General features: G+C 32.3%; 1 protein-coding gene and 1 pseudogene across 4 annotated transcripts; both read left to right on the forward strand.

Moving 5' to 3' along the window:
- The first annotated feature begins 1,346 nt into the window (after positions 1–1,346).
- Positions 1,347–23,293, forward strand: LOC144548596 (putative disease resistance RPP13-like protein 3). 4 transcript variants are annotated; one of them, XM_078297304.1, is made up of 5 exons: positions 1,347–1,827; positions 2,094–2,315; positions 20,647–21,423; positions 21,879–22,161; positions 22,658–22,820. In XM_078297304.1, exons 1-5 carry the CDS (start codon positions 1,430–1,432, stop codon positions 22,673–22,675), a joined length of 1,698 nt encoding a protein of 565 aa, XP_078153430.1. In that variant the 5' UTR covers positions 1,347–1,429; the 3' UTR covers positions 22,676–22,820. The 4 variants fall into 4 exon arrangements, with proteins under 4 accessions (XP_078153430.1, XP_078153427.1, XP_078153428.1 ...); XM_078297301.1 differs by having other exon boundaries at positions 21,879–23,293; XM_078297302.1 differs by lacking the exon at positions 2,094–2,315 and adding an exon at positions 19,391–19,612 and having other exon boundaries at positions 21,879–23,293.
- Positions 15,357–16,769, forward strand: LOC144548295 (phospholipase A1-II 1 pseudogene; annotated as a pseudogene).
- Positions 23,294–24,238: the final 945 nt, after the last annotated feature.

Here is a 24,238-nt window from a genome sequence, read left to right on the forward strand (position 1 = left end):
ATATAAGTCCGCATAAAAATCCACATATGCGGCCGCATATCGCATATGCAGTATGCAGTAGCTTTCCGCATACCGCATAAAAACCGCATTTTACAACACTGGTGGTGGCTGGATCCATTGAATTGAAGATATTTTTAAGCTTTAAATATTGGATCCGATTTTTTTTTTCCGAATCCGTAAATGCTTACAAAACTCAGCCATTCATTATATTATCCTATATTATTTGAGATTAATTTCTATAAATAAATAAAAAGTTGATTTTGAAGGAATGATCCATGACAAATGGTGATCAGATCGATTTAAAATGGACATGTCCAATTTTGACTGATCAAATACTTTTGATAGTTGATGTTGAAGGTAGGAAATAGTGTACACACATCACAATTATAAAAAAATATATTTAAGCTTCTCATGAAATTGACAACAAGAAAAATCAAACAAATAAACAAAATATTCCAAGACACGCTATATTGACTAACTTTGCTATTATGTGGTTCAGCCTAACCAGTCGCGAGCAGTCCAGTCACCACGTCCACTTCAGATTGGACCCCACGCAGCTTTAGCGTCAACAGCTTGAGCCCTTTGTTTTGAAGCACACTGTTAGAAAAAAAATATGAAAGCAATTATTGACAGTGTATATTTGAGAATAATTAAAAGGAGGTGGAAAGAAATTAAAATGTGATAAAAATTGAAAACTTTTTTTAAAGTAGAGTAAAATTGATAGAATTTTTTTTTAATACTTTGAAAAAGGGGATGCTTCATTTCCTCCGAATTACGGAGGCAGTGGAGAAATCAATCACGTCAGCTTTTAAAGGGAAACTGGACATGTCTGTTTTTATGAAACGGAGAAAAACATTGCTTATTATTGACCGAGTCGTCCCCTTCAGTTCGGAGGGGACTCCACTCACCCAACATAGCATCCGCTTCAATAATTAACCTTTCAATTGTTCAGAGATTTGATATAGCTCTCATTCTCACCTCTCCTATTCCTCTCCTACTTCTCTCCATCGGACTCTAGCTTGGCTGTGCAACTCAACTCCAATTTCTTTCTTCTCATCGTTGCTAAGAAAATCACTCCTCGATCTATACTTTCTTCAGGTTTTTTTCCTTCTATTGCTTGCTCCTGTAATTATGTTATAATAAACACCATCTTGTTGCTTGTTTTGTTTGTGCACGTCAAATGTTTGATAAAATTCCCCAAAGAGTATTATGCATGTGCTATGTTGGTTGTGTTTCAATATTCAACTGTGTGAATCATTTTGCTATACTATCTTCTCCTCTAGTTCTTTAGATCACTTTCCCTACAACAACCTTCATTCAAGCAAATGTACATTACTCTTTTCCTTTTGTCATGCCTTTCTAATAATTAATACACCAACATTTTTTGTTTCTCACTGGTTTCAGCTACCACCTAGAATACAGCAGAGAGATGGCTGAGAGCATTGTAAAGGTTTTGCTGACCAAGCTCACTGATGTTGGAGTTAAAGAGGTTTTACAGCTATACAGCGTTGATGAGCAAGTAGAGACTGTGAAACGTGAACTCGGCCGGATTCAGGTTTTTCTGAAGGATGCTGACAAGAAAAAGATAACAGATGACAAACAGAAGCATTGGGTGAAGGAGGTGAGAGATGCTGGCTATTTAATAGAAGATGTCGTTGACACCTTTCTCTCGGAGGTCCCTCCAAAACCACAAAAATCCTCTGGCATGGTAGAGTCCATGAAAAGGAAGATGAAGATAACAAAAAAACTACCAGCTGTACGCAAACTTGTCCATGAGATAACTCAGATCCAAACAAGGTTGACTGAGATCGAGACGAGTAGAGTCAGGTATATATGTTGGTTTATTCACGATCTATGTTAATTTTGATTTGAAGCATTTTCTTTTGTGTATTTAGTGGAAGAGAGAATGACGAAGGAAACTAAAGGTAGCTTAATTTTTCATACTAAATTAATATTTTTCAACTCTCTTAACTCTAGAAAATCTAAACATTTAATTTATGTATAAATTTTCAAATACATTCACTCTAATTATTTGACTAATTAACCAATTAATTATATTTATTATTTCTAACTAATATATTAATTTCAACAAGGTATGGAATTAATACTCTGGGCGAGGACAGTGGAGAGATCAAACTGCCTATTAGACCACCTGTGCTACCGGACATTGATCCTAATATTATCGGGTTTAAGGAGGACCAAAACCATGTTGTCAAGGAGTTGCTGGATGAGACCATCAAGAGACGTTCTGTCATTTCTATTTGGAGAGTTGGTGGGCTCGGAAAAACAACTCTCGCACAAAAAGTATACAATTGGTATGTGCTATATATTTGTTTTATTCATAGAAAAAGAATAGTTTAGAATTTAATTGTTTGATTTAAGAATTGATTACACTCTTTATTTTACAACAATATAAATCTGGTTTAATTTTATATATTTCTAAATTTTAGTCAACAAGTGTATTATAATTTCTTTTCTAACTTAACCAGTGTTGATTTTAGCTTTAAGCTTTGCAAAAATTATGAAATATGTTTCATAAATTTGTTGAAATTATAAATCGATTTGCCAAATTATCAAACCCATTCACTCAGTCACGTACTACAATTTTCAAACAAATTGTCTGGTCAATTTATGATTTACAAGACAACTGTGAACTGCCTCATATAATTAGTTTTGTAGGTAAAAACTTCAATTTTATTAAATCAAGTCCATATAATTTTTAATTTTTAGTAAATCAATTGTACATTATTATAAGAAAAGTATGTATTAAGACGATTCATCTCAAGGCTGACAATAATTGACTGAATAAATGGGTTGAATTGGTTGGTCGAGTCATAATCGAGTTTATATCCTCTAATGCAACAAAATGTATCTGTTTAAATCCGCACCGTCTGATCAAATCTTATCTTTTAAAAAAAAAGAATCTTATATGTTCAAAAAAATAATAAAATATTGATGATCCAATATGAACCAAACCCAATAGGGGTGCAAACGGATCAGATATTATCTGTTCGGATCCTGATCCGGATCCGTATCCGGAATTTTGCTGATTCAAATATTCAGATATGGAAGTTTTCAGATACATATATGATATATGCAGATTTGAATACGAATATGATTTTGATTTTGAAAGCAGATATGTATTCAAATACGGATTATTATCCAGATTTTTTATACAATGAATATCCGATAATGCAGAAAACATCGCACCTCTTGTGGGACTCCGAGAGTCCGACTCTTTCTCTCAAATCCAATTTTCTGTTTCCACCCCTTTGACTTCTCTAATGGAGGGACTTCCTTGTTGAAATTTTGCGTGACTTCTTCATTTCTCATCAAATTTATCTTCGATTTCTTCTCTTTGCTGAAGTAGTTAATTTTAAGTATTAATTATTGAAATTTTGGTATCTTGCTCTTGTTGCTTAAATGAGAAATTGTGACAAAGCGGTTCTACATTACAATTCCAAATTTAATTCTAAATGTCATTATCCTATGGAGACCTCTGTTTTTTTTTTCTCTTTTGGTTCACTTGTGCATCTGAGTTATTAGAACCTTGTTTCTATTCAAAGAAAACAGTAAGGGTGTTTTTGCACAACCGTAGGTTCAAACAACTCAAAAACGACACTGAGGCCATAATGGCAGAATTATCTCTTTTTATTTTAGAATTAACTTTTTTGTAGAGAGAATGTTGTTTAATTAGATACATATTTTTAGTTAAGAATCCAAATTATATCCGTATTCGTATCTGTGTAGTATCTGATATGTATCTGTTTAATATCCAATCCGTATCCATATCTGTTTAAGATCCGATCCATATCCATATTCATTTAATATCCGATCCGTATCCATTTAATACCCAATCCATATAATTTTTTTTATACTAAAATCCATATAATTTTTCTTATACTAAAACCCACAACATGTTTTATTTTTACAGTGATGATATCAAGACACAATTTAAACTTTTCATATGCGTAGCTATTTCTCAAAAATTCGAACTAATTGACATTTTGAGAAAAATAGCGGAACAACTCAATCTTCCTATTGATTTGAGCAAGCAACCAAATTATTTTCTTACCCAGATTTATGAGTATCTTAGAGACAAAATGTACCTCATAGTCCTAACATTTTTGTTATACTAAAATCCACAACATGTTTTATTTTTACAGGGATGATATCAAGATACAATTTAAACTTCGCATATGGTGGGGTAGCTGTTTCTCAAAAATTCAAACTAATTGACATTTTGACAAAAATTGCAAAACAACTCGAGCTTCCTATCGATCCGAGCAATCAATCAGATGATTTTCTTACTGAGATTCGTGAGTCTCTTAGAGACAAAAGATACCTCATAGTCCTTGATGATGTTTGGACAGACGATCTGTGGACTCAAATTGGAGAAGCACTCCCAGATGAAGATAATGGAAGTAGAGTACTAATAACCACTAGGTTCTTTAATATTGCTAAAAAAGCTGATCCCACATGTGAACCGTACAGACCTAGGTTGTTAACGAAGGAGTTAAGTTTAGAGCTTTTGTTGAAAAAGGCTTTTCCAAATCAGGATCCCAATAAAAGTTCTTTTGGTGATCTTTCTGATATCCCATATCAATTTGTCCATAAATGTGGTGCGCTTCCTCTTGCATTGGTGGTTTTAGGAGGCCTATTATCAACAAAGCCACGCAACTATGTTGCTTGGAGTAAGGTGTTACAAACAATGAGTTGGTATGCTGATGATGGAAAAAAGTGTAGCGAGATTATAGCAACTAGTTATGAGGATCTACCATTTGCTCTTAAGTCATGCTTTTTATACTTTGCTGCATTTCCCTTGGATCAAGATATCGATGCCGAATCTTTGATTCGAATGTGGGTTGCGGAAGGCTTCATACCACAAGAAGATAACAACACATTAGAAGAAACTGCAGAGAGTTATTTAGAGGATCTCGTGCAGAGGTATTACTTCTCCATTTAATGTATTACACATTTTAGTGTAACGTGCTAATATCATTGTACAAGTGTTGGTTCCAATTTAGTTATTTATTCATAAAAACATGTAGGCATATATTAAACGATTGGGATACAATATGATTCCAATATAAGAAGCGCTACAGGAAAAACAAAAAGGAAAAGAGATAAATAAAGTACAATTCAATCAGCACGTACAAGTTATGTACAGAGTTTCCAATTGAATTGATTTATAGCCATATATTTTTCTTTATGAAATATTTACTGTCCTCATAATTTATGTGTGTTAATATAATAATACATAATCAGTACTTTCTCTAAATTCTTACCTTAGAAAAATGTGAGCTAGCTCCATTAATAATTTAGTAATGACAATTATGAACGCTCCAAATCGGATGTTGTTGTATACATGTGTCACACCCCAAATCGGGTATAACAGCCTGCCATGTATATTTATTAAAAACATATACGTAAGGCAGTGGATCTTTTATATGCATTACCAATAATACCATTACATATTAACCACATCCCAAAGTTTCTTACAAAATTTATCTGACAGAATACGGCAAACTATATTTTAGAAATATCTCCCGCATCCTATCAGTTTTAACATCCCAAATCCCCAATTTCATGTGGTTATGCTGTCAGGTGCGATCCAAAATCGTCTCTCTGTATCCGTATAATAAACCTGAAAATAACCCAAAGGGTGGGGGTGAGAAATAATATAAATATTATCTCCCAGTGCGAATTTTCCACAATCAGGCCACTGGACTTGCAATCAATCCATATCCAGAATTAAATCCTCACAACTTGACATTATTAGTTCAGTTTATATATATATAAATGAATGCATATGCTCAATCACAATATTTAATCGAATACCAACTCACAGAATCTCAAATAAAGCTCAACAGAGATATATTTGGCTTAAACTCAGATTATTAGGTCTGGTAACACAAACAGATGACCCGCCAACTTGTCATGCAGGTGGCCACGCTAAACCCACACCTGCCGGTACTCAGTACCCTCCACTGACCCTCATCTGATGTGCTTAGGCTCATACCATTAATTAAAGTCTGATTCATAGTCAGATAATATTTCGTATGCAATAAAATCAGAATCGGTAATTCTCAATACATTAAACAAACCTGTCATTCCGGTCCCAGACTGGATATGACATTAATCAGATATCTCTTTATAGTCACCCATAATCACCGTCAGAATCAGAATCAGATTCCCTCTCCCAATCGGTACTGGGATTAGCGAAGGCCGTTCACCATATGCGCATAAGGATTCCGTAACCAAAGTCTAGTCATGACTCTAGACTTTGCAGAGCTCAACAGATTTCCATAAACATAAACTTGTGGTGACTCAACCATAATTCAAAATAGGAGATTCATACAAACGGTAAACCATTCAAAATGATAGGTCAACAATATCACAGAAATCCAGTTATAATTTGATTGGGCTATGCACATGATTCACACATCTCAAATAATGCAACAATTAGTTGTTCAACATGAAAAACGAATAATAATTTAATTCTAAAAATGTAATATCAAACAAGTCCAGTAACCCCGCACCTGATAACGTAGGGCGTGATGAAACTTGAATCAATTTCACCATTTCCGCAAGCGTGTCATACAACTTACTAAATTTATATGCCAAGTTTGATAACTACGTATAAAAAGAATTAAGAATTGGAGTTAAAAACTTAACATCGCAAGCTTTCATAAAAGCAAGAAAGTAGCACTCATATCGTCTAGTACATGTGAGAAAAATGGGTAGGATACATGATAATTTAGAAATTATGCTTAATATAAAGTTATTTATCCATTGATAATAACTGAAGCTACATATAATTGAATCACTCTAATGGAACTATTTGTTTCAAAAGACAAGAATTATATGTAAATATAAGATATATCTATGATGCAATTAGTAATAAATAATTATGCTGTAACTAGTATTACCTCGTGTCAATTTATAATTTCTTAAAGTCCAATTTATATCATACCTGTTGAAATAGAATCTTTTAAGTTGCCTCTAGAAATTACTCATATATCCTTACATCATTTTTACCATGAAATTAAAGCTAATCCCAAGCTAATTTTTAATAGTAAGCTCTTTCTCAAGTCACCCCCCAAAGCCCCACCATCAATCTTCATCCAATAGAAACGCCCCTTATTCATGCATATGTAACATAATAAGTTTACATATAGATGCATATATTGTAATAATTACTATATAAATCAAAGTTCCATTACTCTTCTCTCAAAATAATATATAGTTAAGCTACAATAATCCAGCCATAACTGAACATGGAATGAATTTCATACTTCAAGAAAGTAATTCTTATATAATTATATAAGTGTATTACATATTGTACTTGTATTCACCTTCAAAGTAATTTGAGTACTATTTCAATTAAGCTTTGTACTAAGTTTTAATTTACCAGAGTTGTAAGAAAATAAATGAAACAACGCCATCTAATTTTAATGGTCAAAAGATTTGGTTACCTAATTTTGTAGAAATTAATAAACTAGTATCAAATCACAAGAAAGAAAGTCATATGTGCTTCTAAACCATGAAGTAATCTTTAGTTATTCAAATATTTAAATCAGGTCTAAAAGAAATAAGATAGAAAGTTGAATACCAATGGATTCACTTGGTGCAACTAATCACTATCTTTCTTGCTCAGTTCAAGCTCGGCATATAAACTCTATCAAGCTCTAGAATTTAATTCCCCAAACTAGTCTAGGTGAGATGTGAACCGAAATTGAGAGGAGTAGAGATGAATGCATAAATCATATACAAATACAATAGGAAGAAAGAGAGAGAGGTCAGCGGTAAAAGAAAGTAAGAAATAGAAGAGAGAGATGTATTATGAGCGGTGAAGATAAATATGTTTATAATATATCATTATCGGATAAGGATGTTAAAGGAGCGGGTCCCACCTGTCAGTTTTGTAAATAAGATATTCTTAAATCTCACATTTGTATAAATCGGCCCACATACATATATATATTTCTAGAAGTTATTCCTTTGTTAATTAAATTAATAACTATAGTATAATTAAACTCCTTAAACTAATTTAGAATTTATTAGGATTTATTAATTCTTAATTTTCAAAATTTGAGAGTTTCTGAATATTTTAAAATTTATGATTAACATTATATGTAGTTAAATATATATATTTTTTTTTTGAGATGATCCAATGAATTATAATTTACTTTAGAATAAATTAATTATCTTATCGATATGTTCCGAGAATAATACTTGTTTTAAATGTTACATATTTCTGAAAATTTTCACACTCGACGTTCGTATTTCAATCTTAATTATTAATATCATATTTTTATTTTACGAAATGTAACAATATGTTTAAAACATTTCTTATTGTATATATAACAGGAGCCTGATTCAAGTAAAATCTAGAGATTTGTATGGTTCTATCAAATATTGCTGCATTCACGATCTCCTACAGGATCTTGCTATCCAAAAAGCCAAGGAGGAGAACTTTCTTGTGGTGTATTCATGTCCAGATTGTGATCAACAAAGCTTCAATAGGGCACGTCGCGTGGCAGTTCACCACCCAGATTGTGATAAACTCGTGATGAGCCAAAACCTCCGCACTCTGTTGTGCTTTGATGGGAAAGTCATGCCGAATTGTTCTAAGCTAAAGCTGCTCAAAGTGGTAAGCAGTAATACATTCTTGGAAAGCATAGATATGGGAATGTTTGAGGGGTTAACTCAGTTAAGATATCTGGAACTTAGAGGGAATCTAAGTGACAAGTGTACTGGACGAGATGACAAGTATGTGAAAAGATACTTGGAGAAAGTGATAGGCACCATGAAGTGTATACAGATCCTTCATCTCAGTGTAGAAGAAGTACATGATTGGGAATTCGTAGATTATTTTCCTGACTGTGCATGGAAAATGAAGACATTGAGGCATGTCTCGACTGGATCATGTAAACTGCCACCATCAACAGAACTATCAAATTTACAAACGCTTGAAGTGGTTACTACCAATGAATCATGGAAAACTAGGTTACCTCATCTACCCAATTTACGTAAATTATATTTATTACACCACAAATCATGTTCATGGATGGTAGTTGTCGATTTCCTTGGCACGTTAAAGAACTTGATCTCTCTCAACCTAGAACTAGAAGGTTCTTTTTCAGGAGACATATTTGATATGAGGAAATTTCCATTTTATCAGAATTTACAATCTCTAACATTATACTCTCACAATAATGAAATGGCCATTGATGTTGTCATGTTACCTCCTCACCTCATTTATTTTCAGATTAATTATTGCCACTTTCAGCAAGATGTAATGCCGGTTTCCCTACACTGCCTCAAGTTTCTCTTACTAGATGGAGTCAAAACTAATAAAAAAATCAGATGTTCAACTAAGGGCTTCAACCAATTAGAAGACTTGTGGCTTAATAACATTACCGTGCTAGAGGATTGGGAGATAGAGGAGGGGGCCATGCCCAATCTTAAAAAACTCAATGTTAGTGAATGTGAAAAATTGTGTGTTCCTCAGGGGCTACGACACCTAGCCAACCTTGAAGAATTGACATGGGTGAATAATGGCCATGAGGGTAAGCAAGATGATATCCGCAACTTATGCAATCATGTGCCTTCTCTTAATTTTAAATATATATAGAGTCAGGCATGAACTCCGGTCAATGCATATTTTATTCCTCCAAGACCCCAATTTCATATTTTGTATTATTTTATCTTAATTAAATTTCTTGTATGCATGTGTGCTTTGCATTTTTAATTTAATTACTGATGTTTTTATTTTTCTTTTTCTTTGAGATAAATTAAGAACATAGTTAAAGATTGTATGTTTGAGTTTCCCCACATGGGGCAAATAAAATCATACTGGGAGAGAACGACTGACAAAAAAAATAAAGTATATATACGAAGGACGACGACAATTTTTTTACTTCTAATTAAAAAAAATAGTAAAATTCTCTTTCCTTTTTGTAAACGTATCACAGGCACAATCTGATTTTTTTTCTTTTTTTATCATTAGCATTAAAAATATTTAAACGTGTCCCACTACAGGGATTTTTCCATCCTAGCATAAACTGCGTTTCCAAGCAAATAAAATTGTTGTCCCTGACAGCATTTCAAACACATATAAAACGCTATTTACGACATTGTTTTTCAACAAAGTTTAAATTCAAGCAATTAAATGATAATTCTAAAAGTGGGATGAAGTAAAATTATTCATTTGCATTGAAAATAATGTTCTTTGTATTTATCAAAAATCGGTATTGAAAAAATGTTATTTCCAAAAATACCCTTATAGCCATGGAGAACTGCGTATAAATTCAAATAAATTCCATAAAATCAAGAAAAAACCTAATAAACCCAAATAAATTTCTAAAAATCACGAATAAATTCAACAAAATTTATAAACCCAAAATCTCCATATTTTGATATCAAAACCTAAAATACTTCACGTGCAGATATGGTTTTCAAAATTATTAAATATCATGAAATAATAAAATAGTAGTAGACATCCTAGTCCATGTATCTTGTCTCTTCTTAACTCTAGACTATTGCAGTGCCTCATATACTTCATCCAAATGTGAAACTGATGATAATTATATTTCTAGAACTGATCAATCAATATTATATGATATTTAGAAACCTTCAAGCTCAATATTCGTACTTTTTCATATTATAAAATTTGACTTTTGTAGTCCTACCTTTTTCATATCTCCCATTGGAACATGAACCAATTACAAAATATCCAAAATTTGAGAAGTATAAATTTTATATTTTTCTCTGAAATTTTTCAGTGTCATTCATTTGATATTTTATTGTATATATATTTAAGAGGAGGGTTCAAATGCACCCATATTTTTGTGCACCCAAATGCACCTTATCTTTCAAATTATTTTTCTCTGTTTTCAAAGTCCGAATAGTCAATCCGAACCGTTAGTTGCGATCTATATATTAAGATGTGCTTGGAGACCAAATTTTACATTTTTTGGAATTTTTTTACTATTTATTAAGCCACTTTGAAAATCGCTGATTTTACATTTTCTGAACCATTGGATCAGCGATTTTCAAAGTGGCTTAATAAATAGTAAAAAAATTCCAAAAAATGTAAAATTTGGTCTCCAAGCACATCTTAATATATAGATTGCATCTAATGGTTCGAATTGACTATTCGGACTTTGAAAACAGAGAAAAATGATTTGAAAGATAAGGTGCATTTGAACCCTCCTCTATATTTAATATAATAGTGTCATTCATTTGATATTTTATTTGAATATAATACTTAATAAATATTATTCTTAATTAAATAGGAATCTAATTTTTTGAAATACGAAATGTCAAAGATTATATATTTTTTATTATGAAAATTAAAAACTAAAATTTGAAAAATATGAAAAAAAAAATGTGGATGAATTTCATGGGCAAGAAAAGAGAAAGGAATGAAGAGGTAAAAATTAAGTTGAAGGACTTCTAATAAGAACATTTTGTTAAAAACAAAATTAGAGAGAAGGATATTATATTTTAATTTTTACAGAAAAAAAAGTATATGTTTTGTAAAAGTTCTCCTTAGCACCCTATCTAACCGCGTATATTTCAGAACAGAAAGAAGCAGAAAGAAAATAAATACAAAATTTGGACATGAAAGATAAATAAGCTGATTCATCTAACCTTGTGTTTAACAAGAAAATGAGCAGTCACTTTCTTGCTTGGTGGATTGGTATCAAGTCGCTCATTAAACGATCGAAAGGAATTAATATTGGAGTGTAAAAATCAGTATCGCGATTTCTGAATGAAAATATCCAGTTCGCATAAATATGATCGTTTAAAAAATATGGAAAAAAAGTTATGGGCCTTATAACTATTAATTTCATGTGGAATCATCCTTTAAGGTACTCTATGCATTTTCATGCACATTAAATATATATTTCTTTATTATAAAATGTATAATTGGTGTATTGCAGTGTATATATCCTCATAATTATGATTTACAAGTCTGTAATTCCCACTTATTATTATAATAGTCCTCTCATTTGTATTTTTTTTTTTTTTTTTTTTTTTTTTACTACAAGCATGATTCTGGTCTGATGCAGTAGTGATTGGGTAAATTTTAGAATTCCAAAGTTAGCAATATTTTTTAGAAGACTAGCTGTAAAATGTAATAGATGTTGCAATCTTTGCTCAATTATTGGAACCAAGATGATATTTGGACAGTATAGTATAGCTCAAAATAGACTGTAAAGCAAGCAACAAGTTCCTGAGTCCTCACACATGAATTAAGCTTGCACGCAATGATCTCAATCTATCAATCACCTGAGATATCCTTTGAAGGAATTATTTATCCGTTTCTCTGACTGGGCCACTTCCCATGGGTCCACAATAACACTTGGCAGCCTGCCAGCTGTAGCTCAGAATCTTTACTTATTATTATTTGTAGATTCTCAAATATTTTATGTCTAATTAAACATTACTTAATTAGGCGTATACATTCAGCAGTTAGAATTAAACACAAGGTTCAATCTTTTTTACTTCATAACTCATATATATAAAATCACTCTTTAATATACAAATTAATTTTATTATTTTTCATACATTAAAATTCATGAAAAAACACTTAATTAAATTTAATTAATCAATTTGTTGGGGTGAGCAAAACTATTACATGCTTTGGGCTTTTGAAGTCCAAGGTCGTTTTAATTCGTGCAAGCATCTGCAATTGCATGCTTCCGAATTGAGCTAGCTAGAGTTGTTAGGTAATACACGACAAATTGGCTTGGACTTGGAGGCTTTGTCCGGTTCTTCTGCTTCAATAAATTATGTAGTAAGTTGTGTTCATGTCTACCTTCAACGATTTGTGTAGTCATAAATTATATTCTATATAATAATGTTAAATAATGGATTGGTTAAAATCTATATACTTTTATGTTGTATTTCTAAATAAATGATTTTATGTCGTATAATCTTCATTCTAAAAATTATTAAAATGAAAACAACAACTACTGGATACACCTTGTAAACCGCTTTTGGACAACCCTCTCAACAACTAAAAGATCAATTACTTCAAGTAACAAACAATTAAATTGAAGTAATGAGCTTTGCTTATTGGTATAAGACTCATTACTTCAATTCAATAAAATTGTTTCATAATTTGTTTCTTTATTTTAGTTGTAACCTTAGGTGGTTCAGACTCTCTTTTGAACCGAATTCATCGGTGAATTAACGAGAACAAATGGAAAGGAGATAGAGAGAGAGACACATGGTACCAGGGAGCACGCCATCACTTGATTGCAGCAAAGTTAATTATGTTTCTTAAATTGCAAGGGCTTTGATGTTCAATCATAATTGAGTCGTCCTTTCTTGATAGGGAAGTGATTTGAGTGGAGTACAAAACAACTTAATCATTGCCACTCGTAAAATTCAACACCATTACAGCATTTCATTGGAATTGTCAGGAAATATAATTGGAGATCAAATTTAACATTTTATTTATTCTTTAATTATATTCGTCGCTAAAAAATTACTGCTTCGAATGATTCATAATTTTGAATTAAGTGATTTTCTACTAACTTAAAAAAAAGTAAAAATTGTAAAAAATGTAAATTTTAGTCTCCAAGTACATTTGCATATGGAAATCATATTTTTACAGTTTGAATTGATAGCTTGAACTTTAAAAAGTAGAGAAATATATCCATGAAACAAGTCAACCGGTAATATGCAAATTATTGTAGACTCACTCTTAGAAAAAAATATTTTAAATTTAGTAATGCTGAATTTCAACATATATAAGAGTAGAACAAAAGAATAGTAAGTTGATCTGAAATAATCAAATAAAATCTTAACAATTGTTTCAGATATTAAATAAAATATATCTTACTTTTTGTAATGCCTAATTCTAACATAGAGTAGAAGAAAAGAATATTATGTTGATCTGGAATAATCAAATAATATTTCAATGTCAGTCTATATATATACATTTATTATAGTAGGTCGAAGTCTGTGTGTGTGTATAGATAGAGTGATGCTAGGTGCTTTGGAAAATAAAGAGGGTGTTTTACTTCCTGCTTATGTTTTCATTTTCAAAGTTAAAACAGTCGATTCGAACTTGTCAACATAATCTTCATATTGTACTGTGCTTGGAGACCAAATTTTACTTTTTTTTAGAATTTTTGAAAATCAGTGTTTTTCTAAAATTTTTATTATTATTTTATTTAATGAAAAGCTGTTATTATGCCTTTGATTCGATGCTTTAAAATGAAGCAAAGTCAAGAGAAGCTAGTACAAGGGTTGGCAGCAATGATTAAAACCACCCAACTGGCCATTTTGGTTTCCCCACAATCCGAAATTAAGCAATGAAACACCGAGTACGTGTATCAGAATTGGAAAGTTTAAGAGAAATACATATATATATAGGTCCAAATTAATTACATTAGCGCCTCTTCATTTGTTGTTTTTTCAGAATAATTGATTCGGTAGAAATTTTCAAATAATTAACCAACAGATTTCTAGTATGATAAATAAATCCATATGTAAAATTCAAAGTTTAAAACAAATAGAAATCATTAAAATGTAATATAAGGTTGTTAGATGGCAGTGTTTAACATTAAAAATAAGTTAAATGATTGGAAAATCGACGCAACCACCAAATTTCAAAGGACCGTACCGTAATTATAAGGATTAATTATTGGTTCCCAAATATGACCTTAATTACTACTTACAAGTAATGTTTTGAAAAAATTAGATAACTAAAGTATCAATTAAAAAATGAATTATTTGAAAGTAATGATGTGTAGTTTAAGTGATGTAGAATTGGATACAATGCTAACAAAAAAATTAACAAAAAGATTAATTAAAAACCAACTTGATATTGAGAGGGATTAAAGTATTAGCTAGCTTGTCAAGTTAGAAAAGCAAAGCAAGGACTAATAAAATCTAGATAACTTAATTACCTAGCTAGCTAGCAGGGGCGGACCTAGATTTTGAATTTTAGTGGTGATTTATGGCTCCCGATCGACTTTGCCTCCTCCTAAAATTTATTTTTGCCCCGCTCTAAATGCTTGATTTGTAATTTAGATTAAAATTAGTGTTAAAATCAAAATAAATTTCTTGAACTTTGATTGATAATTAGTATAAGTCAAAGCATTTTTTTTATTGAATATCCAATTAGTTAATGAGTTTAAATCCGACTAACTATTTAAATCTGATTCGAGATCCACCCCTGCTGGCTAGCATTACTCTATCAAAGAATCTTAAAAGCATAAGCTGAAATCAATATATATAGAGATCCATTTGTTAATTAATATATCAATCCAACATCACTTTGGATTGAAAGAAAGATAAAAGAGCAAACCCTGGAAAGCTAACATATCATGTCTGGAAACCTTTTTGGGAATATAGCTAAAAGGTGGAAGGAGATTCATGGCTATAGCAACTGGAAAAATATGCTGGACCCACTGGACATAGATCTTCGCCGAAGTATAATAAACTATGGAGAGATGGCGCAAGCGGTCTATGACGGTTTCATTCGGGAGAAGCAATCGCCTAATCTCGGTGCACCTAGGTACAATATCTAACTGTCTAAGGCAAATTTGCTTTGGTTAAACATATTTACATTGAGTTACAATTTTTGTTATGCATTTGTTCCATAGCTGGACTCCTTTTTTTCTCATAATTAATTAACACAACAAACATAAGATTATATCCCAAATTGAGTTGTTTTTGAATAACAGGTATAGCCGATCGGAGCTGTTAGAAAAGGTGCATGTATCTGTGCCTAGTGCATATGAGGTCACAAAGTATTTGTACGCTACATCAAGCATAAACATACCCGACGCATTCATGGTGAATAACAGATCAAGTAATACATGGAGCAAGGTGTCAAATTGGATCAGCTATGTAGCGGTGGCAACTGATGAGGGCAAGGCATTGCTCGGGCGGAGAGATATTGTGGTTGCTTGGAGGGGAACCCTAGAAGTGTCGGATTGGGTGAACGACATGGATATCACGTTGGTATCTGCTTCTACATTGCTTGGTCGAGCAATCGACAATAATGATGAACCACTGGTGCTATGGGGTTCTTATCCATATATACATCAAATAATCCCAATTCCTGCTTCAATAAGCAAAGTGCTAGAGAACAGGTATTAAATATTTTTAGTTTTATTATTATTTGTTTAGTTGTTTCTTACTTCTTTTCATACACAAGCGATCCGTTCAAGTAATTAGTTGATTTGCAGGTGAACAATATAGGTATTTTTCAGTGCAAATTTTCTTTCTTTGATACATTAAGTTTATAATACTAAAAAAGATGGTTGACCAATAATTTTACAAATATTAATTGACCTAAAGAATTTACTATCCATCTGGTGTAACTAGAAATTTACAATCATTTATTATTTGACTACTTACGAAGCTAGCCTTTACTTGCCACCAAATGATCCAGATTGCTTCACTCTAAAACTTTTAATCCATATAATTGTCACACTCATGCCAGTTGCTTTGAAGCAAAGAGGAGCTTAATTATAAAATTCATCGGCAGATCGATACTCGGATTCATCTATTATAACATTAGTTAGCTATTACATGCATGTCTTTCTTGAACTACTTTCTATTAGGTTTTGACAGAGATTGGTCGGCTAACTGATAAGTACAGTGGTGAGGAAACAAACATAACTATAACTGGCCACAGCTTAGGTGCAGCTCTCGCCACGCTAAATTCCATAGATATCATGCTGCGAATTGGTTTCCTTTACAATTTTCTATTCTTCATTCTTAGAAATTGAAACAATAAATCCGCGTCGTTTGATTGATGTCTGGTACAGTTTTGATAACATTGCTTCATTTTTATTCTTCATTGGTTTATGCATTGGTTTCCTTTACATTATCTAATTTGTCTATAAAGTATTTTGTTTTTATTCAAAATATCTTTCTCTACCTTATATATTATTATATGAGTTTTCCCTTAAAAGTTAGATTTATAAAATAAATATTCTTGCATTATTCGTTATTTGTATTTTGTTACATCTTTAAGATTTAAAAAAAAATACAAGAGTGAAAAAAATTATTATTATGAAAATAATCAATATTGTGCATATTGATTTATTTTAACGAGTTCCACAAAATTTATTGTCAATCTACTTCTAAAAAAATTATTTTTGACAATTAACATTTTTCTTTATTTTTACAAAAGTCACTAAAGAAAAATGATATCATTACTTATATAAATTAAACGTGAATTGATCATAAAAACAATACTGAATGCCAATTATGATGAATAATTCTAATAGTCAACTTATGATTAAAAAAAACAAATTGTACAACCTAACGCTATAATAAAATGATATATTCTAGTCCCGATTTAGCTCTTATCCACAGCCTAAATACCAAAAAAATTATTGTTTAATCTTTTCCAAGATGACAAAGTATCATTCAAATTTGTTTAGCATTCAGAGTTTGTTTTAAAAAAATTCATCGTACGTATTCTGTTAAAAATGTCTATATTGTATGATATCATCACTCATAGCCATTAATTTACTTTTTGCGATCATACATTTACTAGATAAAAATATGATTATTTGCCAACGATGAATGTGATGCAGTATTTTGAACATAATTTTTTATTTATAAAAATTAATATAAAAGAATATAGGATATTACAATGGGTCTGTCAAATTTTAGATGGCACAGACGGATCTAAAAAAAACGGATTCAATTTTTGGAGCCCAAAATAATTCCCAGATCCAATTCCTTTATCAAACAACATACACCTTGTTATAAATTGGCCACAGAAGATCCAAGCGGTAGCTTCAATCTTTGAATCCGAGTTTTTTTTTTCCACCCTCTCTCATCCTTTATCGGATTCAATAGTACTGAATTTATGTGGTCTGTTGTGTGATTCGGTGATATTTCTTGTATTCCTGTGGTGGCTGGATCCATTGAATTCCAGATATTTTTAAGCTTTAAATAATGGATCCGATTTTTTTTTTCTATTCTGTATATACTTATAAAAACTCAGCCAATCATTATATTCTCCGATCCGTTTGCACACCTCAGGCTTTTATGGGATCCAATAGTACCGAATTTATGTGGTCTGTTGTGTTTCGGTGATATTTTTTGTGATCCTATATATGGTGGTTGGATCCATTGAATTCAAGATATTTTTAACCTTTAAATATTGGATCCGAATATATTTTTTTTCTAATCTGTATATGCTTCTAAAAACTTAGCCACTCATTATAATATCGTATATTATTTTAGATGAATTTTATAATTAAAAAATTATGGATTTTGAAGGACCGATTCATATGACAAATAGTGATCAGATCGATTAAAAAAGGACATGTCCAGTTTGACTGGTCAAATGAAGCCTGGAAATATTGCTTACACGTCACAATTATAAAAGCAATTAAGCTTCTCATGAAATTGACAACTAGAAAAATCAAACAAACCAAGAAAATATTCCAAGACACATTATATTGACTTACTTTGCTGGACGCAGTTCAGCCTAACGAGTCGCGAGCAGTTTAGTCACCACGTCCACTTCAGAGTTAATGCTATCTCCTTCACATATTAATTGAATGCTTAACAACAGCTCGGGCGCGATGCTATCTCCTTCACATAATGAATGTTTATCTCACCCAACATTGCATATATATTTCTCTTTTCCTTTTAATTATCACGCCTTTCTCATAATTATACACAAACATTTTTGGTAATTTCTCACTAGTTTCAGCAGCCAGATAGAATATAGAAGAGAGATGGCTGAGAGCATTGTAAATTCTGTGCTGAGCAAGCTCACTGATGTTGTAGTTAAAGAGGCTTTACTCCTATACAACATCGATGAGCAAGTAGAGACAGTGACCCGTCAACTCGGCTGGATTCAGGCTTTCATGAAGGATGCTGACAAGAAGCAGATAACAGCTGAGAGACAGAAGTATTGGATAAAGGAGGTGAGAGATGTTGCCTACCTAATAGAGGATGCCATTGACACCTTTCTCTTGGAGGTCTCTACAAAACCGCAAAAACCCACAGGCATGATGGAGTCCATGAAAAAGAAGTTGAAGATAACAAAAGAACTACCTGCTGTACACAAACTTGCCCATGAAATAACTCAGATCAAGAAAAGGATGGATGAGATCGAGGCTAGCAGACTCAGGTATGTTGGTCTCTTCACGGCCTATGTTGATTTTGATTTAGTGTATTTTGTTTTGTATACTTAATGGAAGATAGAATGAGGAAGGAAAATAAGGGTGACAAATATTTTCATACTAAATTGATATTTTTCAAATTTAATTCAAGAAAATCTAGACATTTAATTTATGTATAAATTTCAAATACAATCACTCTAATTATTTGACTAATTAGCCAATTAAATATTTTTAACTAAACTATCAATTTCAACAAGGTATGGAATTAATACTCTGGGCGAGGACAGTGGAGAGATCAAATTGCCTATTAGGCCACTCGTGCTACCGGACATTGATCCCGATATTGTCGGGTTCAAAGAGGACCAAGATCATGTTGTCAAAGAGTTGCTGGATGAAACCACTAAGAGACGTTCTGTGGTTTCCATTTGGGGAGCTGGTGGACTTGGAAAAACGACTCTTGCACTAAAAGTATACAATTGGTATGTATGCTATATTTTTGTTTTTTCTTTAAAGAACTTGCAATTTTGAATTTAATTGTTCGATTCAAGTTTATTAAACTCTTATTTTGCAACAATAATGCTTGTTGAATTATATGTATATGAGGAGGGTTCCAATGCCTCATCATTTTTATACCCTATCATACCTCATATTTTATATCTTTATTTTTAAAGTCCAAACTGTTGATCCGAACCGATCAACATAATATTTATACTAAAATATTTATAGAGATGAATTTTCATATTTTTTGAGATAGGTACAAAATCATTGTTTTTGGACCGTTCAAAAAACAGTGGTTTTCATCCCATCTTAAAAAATAGTAAAAAAAATTTCAAAAATTATAAAATTTCATTTCTAATCATATTTTAGTATGGATATCATGTTGAACGTTTCGGATCGATAATTTAAATTTTGAAAACGAAGATATAAAATATGAGGTATGATGAGATATGAAAGACATGAGGCATTGGAACCCTCATCTGGTAGCAATTATGACCAAACATCTTCAACCTGAAATGTCGGGCTGGATATTACCTTGCCAAAGAAAAAAAAAAACTAATAAAATATTCATGATCCAATATGAACCCAACCCGATCCCAAAATTTGACATATCCAAAAATTTGTAACATCATCATTAAAGTAGGCCATTCAGGTTTAAATTGTATTGTTCTTGTTGGCAGCCTTTATTAACCCAACCCAACCCAACCCATCCTGAACAGCTTTTGCATTTTCTTTTTTAAAATACTGATAGTGGCTGTGATCAGCTTTTGCATTTTCTACATTGTATAGCGCCAACAGCTTTTGCATTTTTCAGACCTTTATTGATGTCTCCGGCCGACCTAATAGCAAAACCATAGCTAGCCCTTTAGATTGGTAACAAAAATTACAATTTTCTATGTACGTGTAAATTTAACCATCAAAACACAGGCAGATATATATATTTTTAATCTTTTTTTAGTCTATTATCTTTACATTTTTGTTATACTAAAATCCACAAAATGTTTCATTTTTATAGTGATTATATCAAGACACAGTTTGAACTTCGCATATGGGTAGCAATTTCTCAAAAGTTCGAACTAATTGACATTTTGCGAAAAATAGCTGCACAACTCAATCTTCCTATCAATCCGAGCCAACAACCAAAAGAAGATGTTCTTACTAAGATTCATGAGTCTCTTAAAAGCAAAAAGTATCTCATAATCCTTGATGATGTTTGGACAGACGATCTATGGACTCAAATTGGAGCAGCATTCCGTGATGAAAATAATGGAAGTAGAGTACTTATAACCACTAGGTCCTTTGAAGTTGCTAAGGAGGCAGATCCCACATGTGAACCATACAAACTTGGATTTTTAACAAAGGAGTTAAGCGTAGACCTTTTCTTGAAAAAGGCCCTTCCAAATTATAATTCAAATGAAAGTACTTTTGATAATCTTTCTGATATCACATCTCAATTTGTTCAAAAATGCGGTGCGTTGCCTCTCGCATTGGTGGTTTTAGGAGGCCTATTATCAAGGAAACCATGCAACTATACTGCTTGGAGTAAGCTGCTACAAACAATGAGTTGGCATACCGATGGAAAGAAATGTAGCGAGATTATAGGCACCAGTTTTGAGGATCTATCATTAACTCATAAATCATGTTTCATGTATTTTGCTGCATTTCCTGAAGACGGTGATATCTATGCCAAATCTTTACTTCAAATGTGGGTTGCGGAGGGCTTCATACCAAAAGAAGAAAACAAAATATTGGAAGAAACTGCGGAGAGTTACTTGGAGGATCTCGTGCAGAGGTATTACTTCTTCATTTAATGTATTACACATTTTAGTGTGACGTTCTAATATCATTGTACAAGTGTTGGTTCCAATTTAGTTATTTATTCATAAAAGCCTGTAGGCATATATTAAACGATTTGGATATAATATGATTCCAATATAAGAAGTGCTACAGGAAAAACAAAAAGGAAAAAGATAAATAAAGTACAATGCAATCAGCATGTACAACTTATGTACAGAGTTTCCAATTGAATTGATTTATAACTATATATTTTTCTTTATGAAATATTTAGTCCTCAAAATTTATGCGTGTTAATATAATAAAACATAATCAGTACTTTCTTTAAGTTCTTACCTTAGAAAAATGTGAGCTAGCTCCATTAATAATTTAGTAATGACATTTATGAACGCTCCAAATCAGATGTTCTTGTATATATGTTTAAAACAAAATTTCTTATTGTATATATAACAGGAGCCTGATTCAAGTAAAATCTAGATCTCTTGATGGTTCTATCGAACGCTGCAGCATTCACGATCTCCTACGGGATCTTGCTATCCAAAAAGCCAAGGAGGACAACTTTTTTGTGGTGTATTCACATCCAGATTGTGATCAACAAATCTTGAGTAGGGCACGTCGTGTAGCAGTTCACCATCCAGATTGTGATAAACTAATGATGAGCCAAAACCTCCGCACTCTGTTGTGCTTTGATGGTAAAGTCATGCCGAATTGTTCTAAGCAAAAGCTACTCAAAGTGGTAAGCACTCCTTTCTTGGAAAGCATAGATGTGGGAATGTTTGAGGGATTAACTCAGATAAGATATCTGGATCTTGTTGGTATTCTAAGTGACAAGTGTATTGGACGAGATGACAAGTATGGGAAAAGATACTTGGAGAAAGTGATAGGCACCATGAAGTGTATACAGACTCTTAAGGTCAATCTACCTACACGTGCGCAATTCTTCAACATAGAGAATTTTCCTGACTGTGCATGGAACACGAAGACACTGAGGCATGTTGGGACTGTATTTTGTAATCCAGAACTGCCACCATCAATAGAACTATCAAATTTGCAAACGCTTGAAGAGGTTACTACCAATGAATCTTGGAAAATTGGGTTACCTCATCTACCCAATTTACGTACATTATGTTTATTACACCAGAAATCATGTTCATGGATGGTAGTTGTCGCTTTCCTTGGCACGTTAAAGAACCTGATCTCTCTCACCCTAAGTGTAAGTGGTTCTTTTTCAGGAGACATATTTGATATGAGGAAATTTCCATTTTATCAGAATCTACAATCTCTAACATTATGGTCTGACAATTATGAGGAGACCCCAAATGAAATGACCACTGATGTTTTAATGTTACCTCCTCACCTCATTGATCTTAAGATTCGTAATTGCCACTTCCAACAAGATGTAATGCCGGTATTGGAGAATCTACACTGTCTCAAGAGTCTCGGACTATGGGGAGTCAATAAAACTAATCGAAAAATGAGATGTTCAGCTAAAGGCTTCAACAAATTAGAAAAATTGTGGCTTTATAACATTACCATGCTAGAGGATTGGGAGATAGAGGAGGGGGCCCTGCCCATTCTTAGAGAACTCATTATTTGTGGATGTAAAGAATTGTGTGTTCCTCAGGGACTATGACACCTAACCAACCTTCAACAATTGACATGGCGGAATAATGGCCATGAGGGTAAGCGAGATGAGATCCGCCACATATGCAAACATGTGCCTTCACTTAAATTTCACAATTTTTTTTAGAGCTATGAACTCCGGTCAATGCATATTTTACTCCTTCAAGGCTCCATTTTCATATTTGGCATTGTTTAATTTTAATTAAATTTTTTGTATGCATCTGTGCTTTGCATTTTTAATTTAATTACTCATGTTTTTATTTTATTTTTCTGAGATAATTAAGAACTAAAAGATTGTAAGTTTGAGTTTTCCTACAGATATACAGCTATCTTCTTAAATATGTTGCACACGTGGCAAACAAAATCATGCTGGGTGTACTGTACTAAATTATGAAGTATACGACTGACAAAAAGAAAAAATTTAATATACAAAGGACAACAATTTCTAAAAAAAAAAGTGAAAAAAATCCGATTTTTTTTTTATCTTTAGCATTAAAAATATTTAATCGTGTCCCATCAAATCAAAATGGGATATTTTCATCCTAGCATAGACGAAGTTTCAAAACAAAATAAAACTGCTGTCAAGGACAATATTTCAACACATAAAATGCGGCCATTTTTATTAATACCCTAAAAAAATATATAATTTAAAAAATGTCATAATGTACATTTTTTTTTTAAATGTCCCGACCGCCTGGGCCAGGGGCGGCCCAAAATTCCCAATGAGGCGCCACCCTCACGGGCGCTCTATGCCCCTAGTGAGGCGCCCCCCACACGGGCAGCCCACAAGCCCAGTGAGGCGCCTCCATCACGAGTGCTCCACTATGGATCCCTATAAATTTCGTTTTTTCTCTCTCCTGCCCACTCCCAAACCAGGTAGCCCACCTCAAAGGCAGAGAGAAGAGAGAAAGAGCTGAAGGCGATTTTTTGGGCGATTTCGGACGATTTTCTGGGCGACTACAGCTATAGGTAATTTAAATATCTCTTTGTATTTATTGTTTTAAATACTTTAAATATTTTTTTAATTTAAATATTTTTTAATTATTTTCTAATTTGTCTCTGATTACTGTACAATTAGTATATGTTTACTGTACACTTAGTCTTTAATTACGCACATAATTAGCTTTTCAAATGCTATTTAGGATCAATACAAGTCTAATCAATTTCATTATCATTTGAAACCCTAGTTA

Source organism: Carex rostrata, chromosome 33, assembly GCF_964058835.1.
Source record: "Carex rostrata chromosome 33, lpCarRost1.2, whole genome shotgun sequence".
In the NCBI taxonomy this organism is placed as follows: Eukaryota; Viridiplantae; Streptophyta; class Magnoliopsida; order Poales; family Cyperaceae; genus Carex; species Carex rostrata.

Excerpts from the sequence above, each read along its gene's own strand:
- LOC144548596 (XM_078297301.1), top strand. The coding sequence starts at position 1,430 with ATGGCTGAGAGCATTGTAAAGGTTTTGCTGACCAAGCTCACTGATGTT. Across the intron at positions 1,828-2,093 it reads ATCGAGACGAGTAGAGTCAG|GTATGGAATTAATACTCTGG; the intron begins GTATATATGTTG and ends AATTTCAACAAG. Across the intron at positions 21,424-21,878 it reads TTGGAGGATCTCGTGCAGAG|GAGCCTGATTCAAGTAAAAT; the intron begins GTATTACTTCTT and ends TATATATAACAG.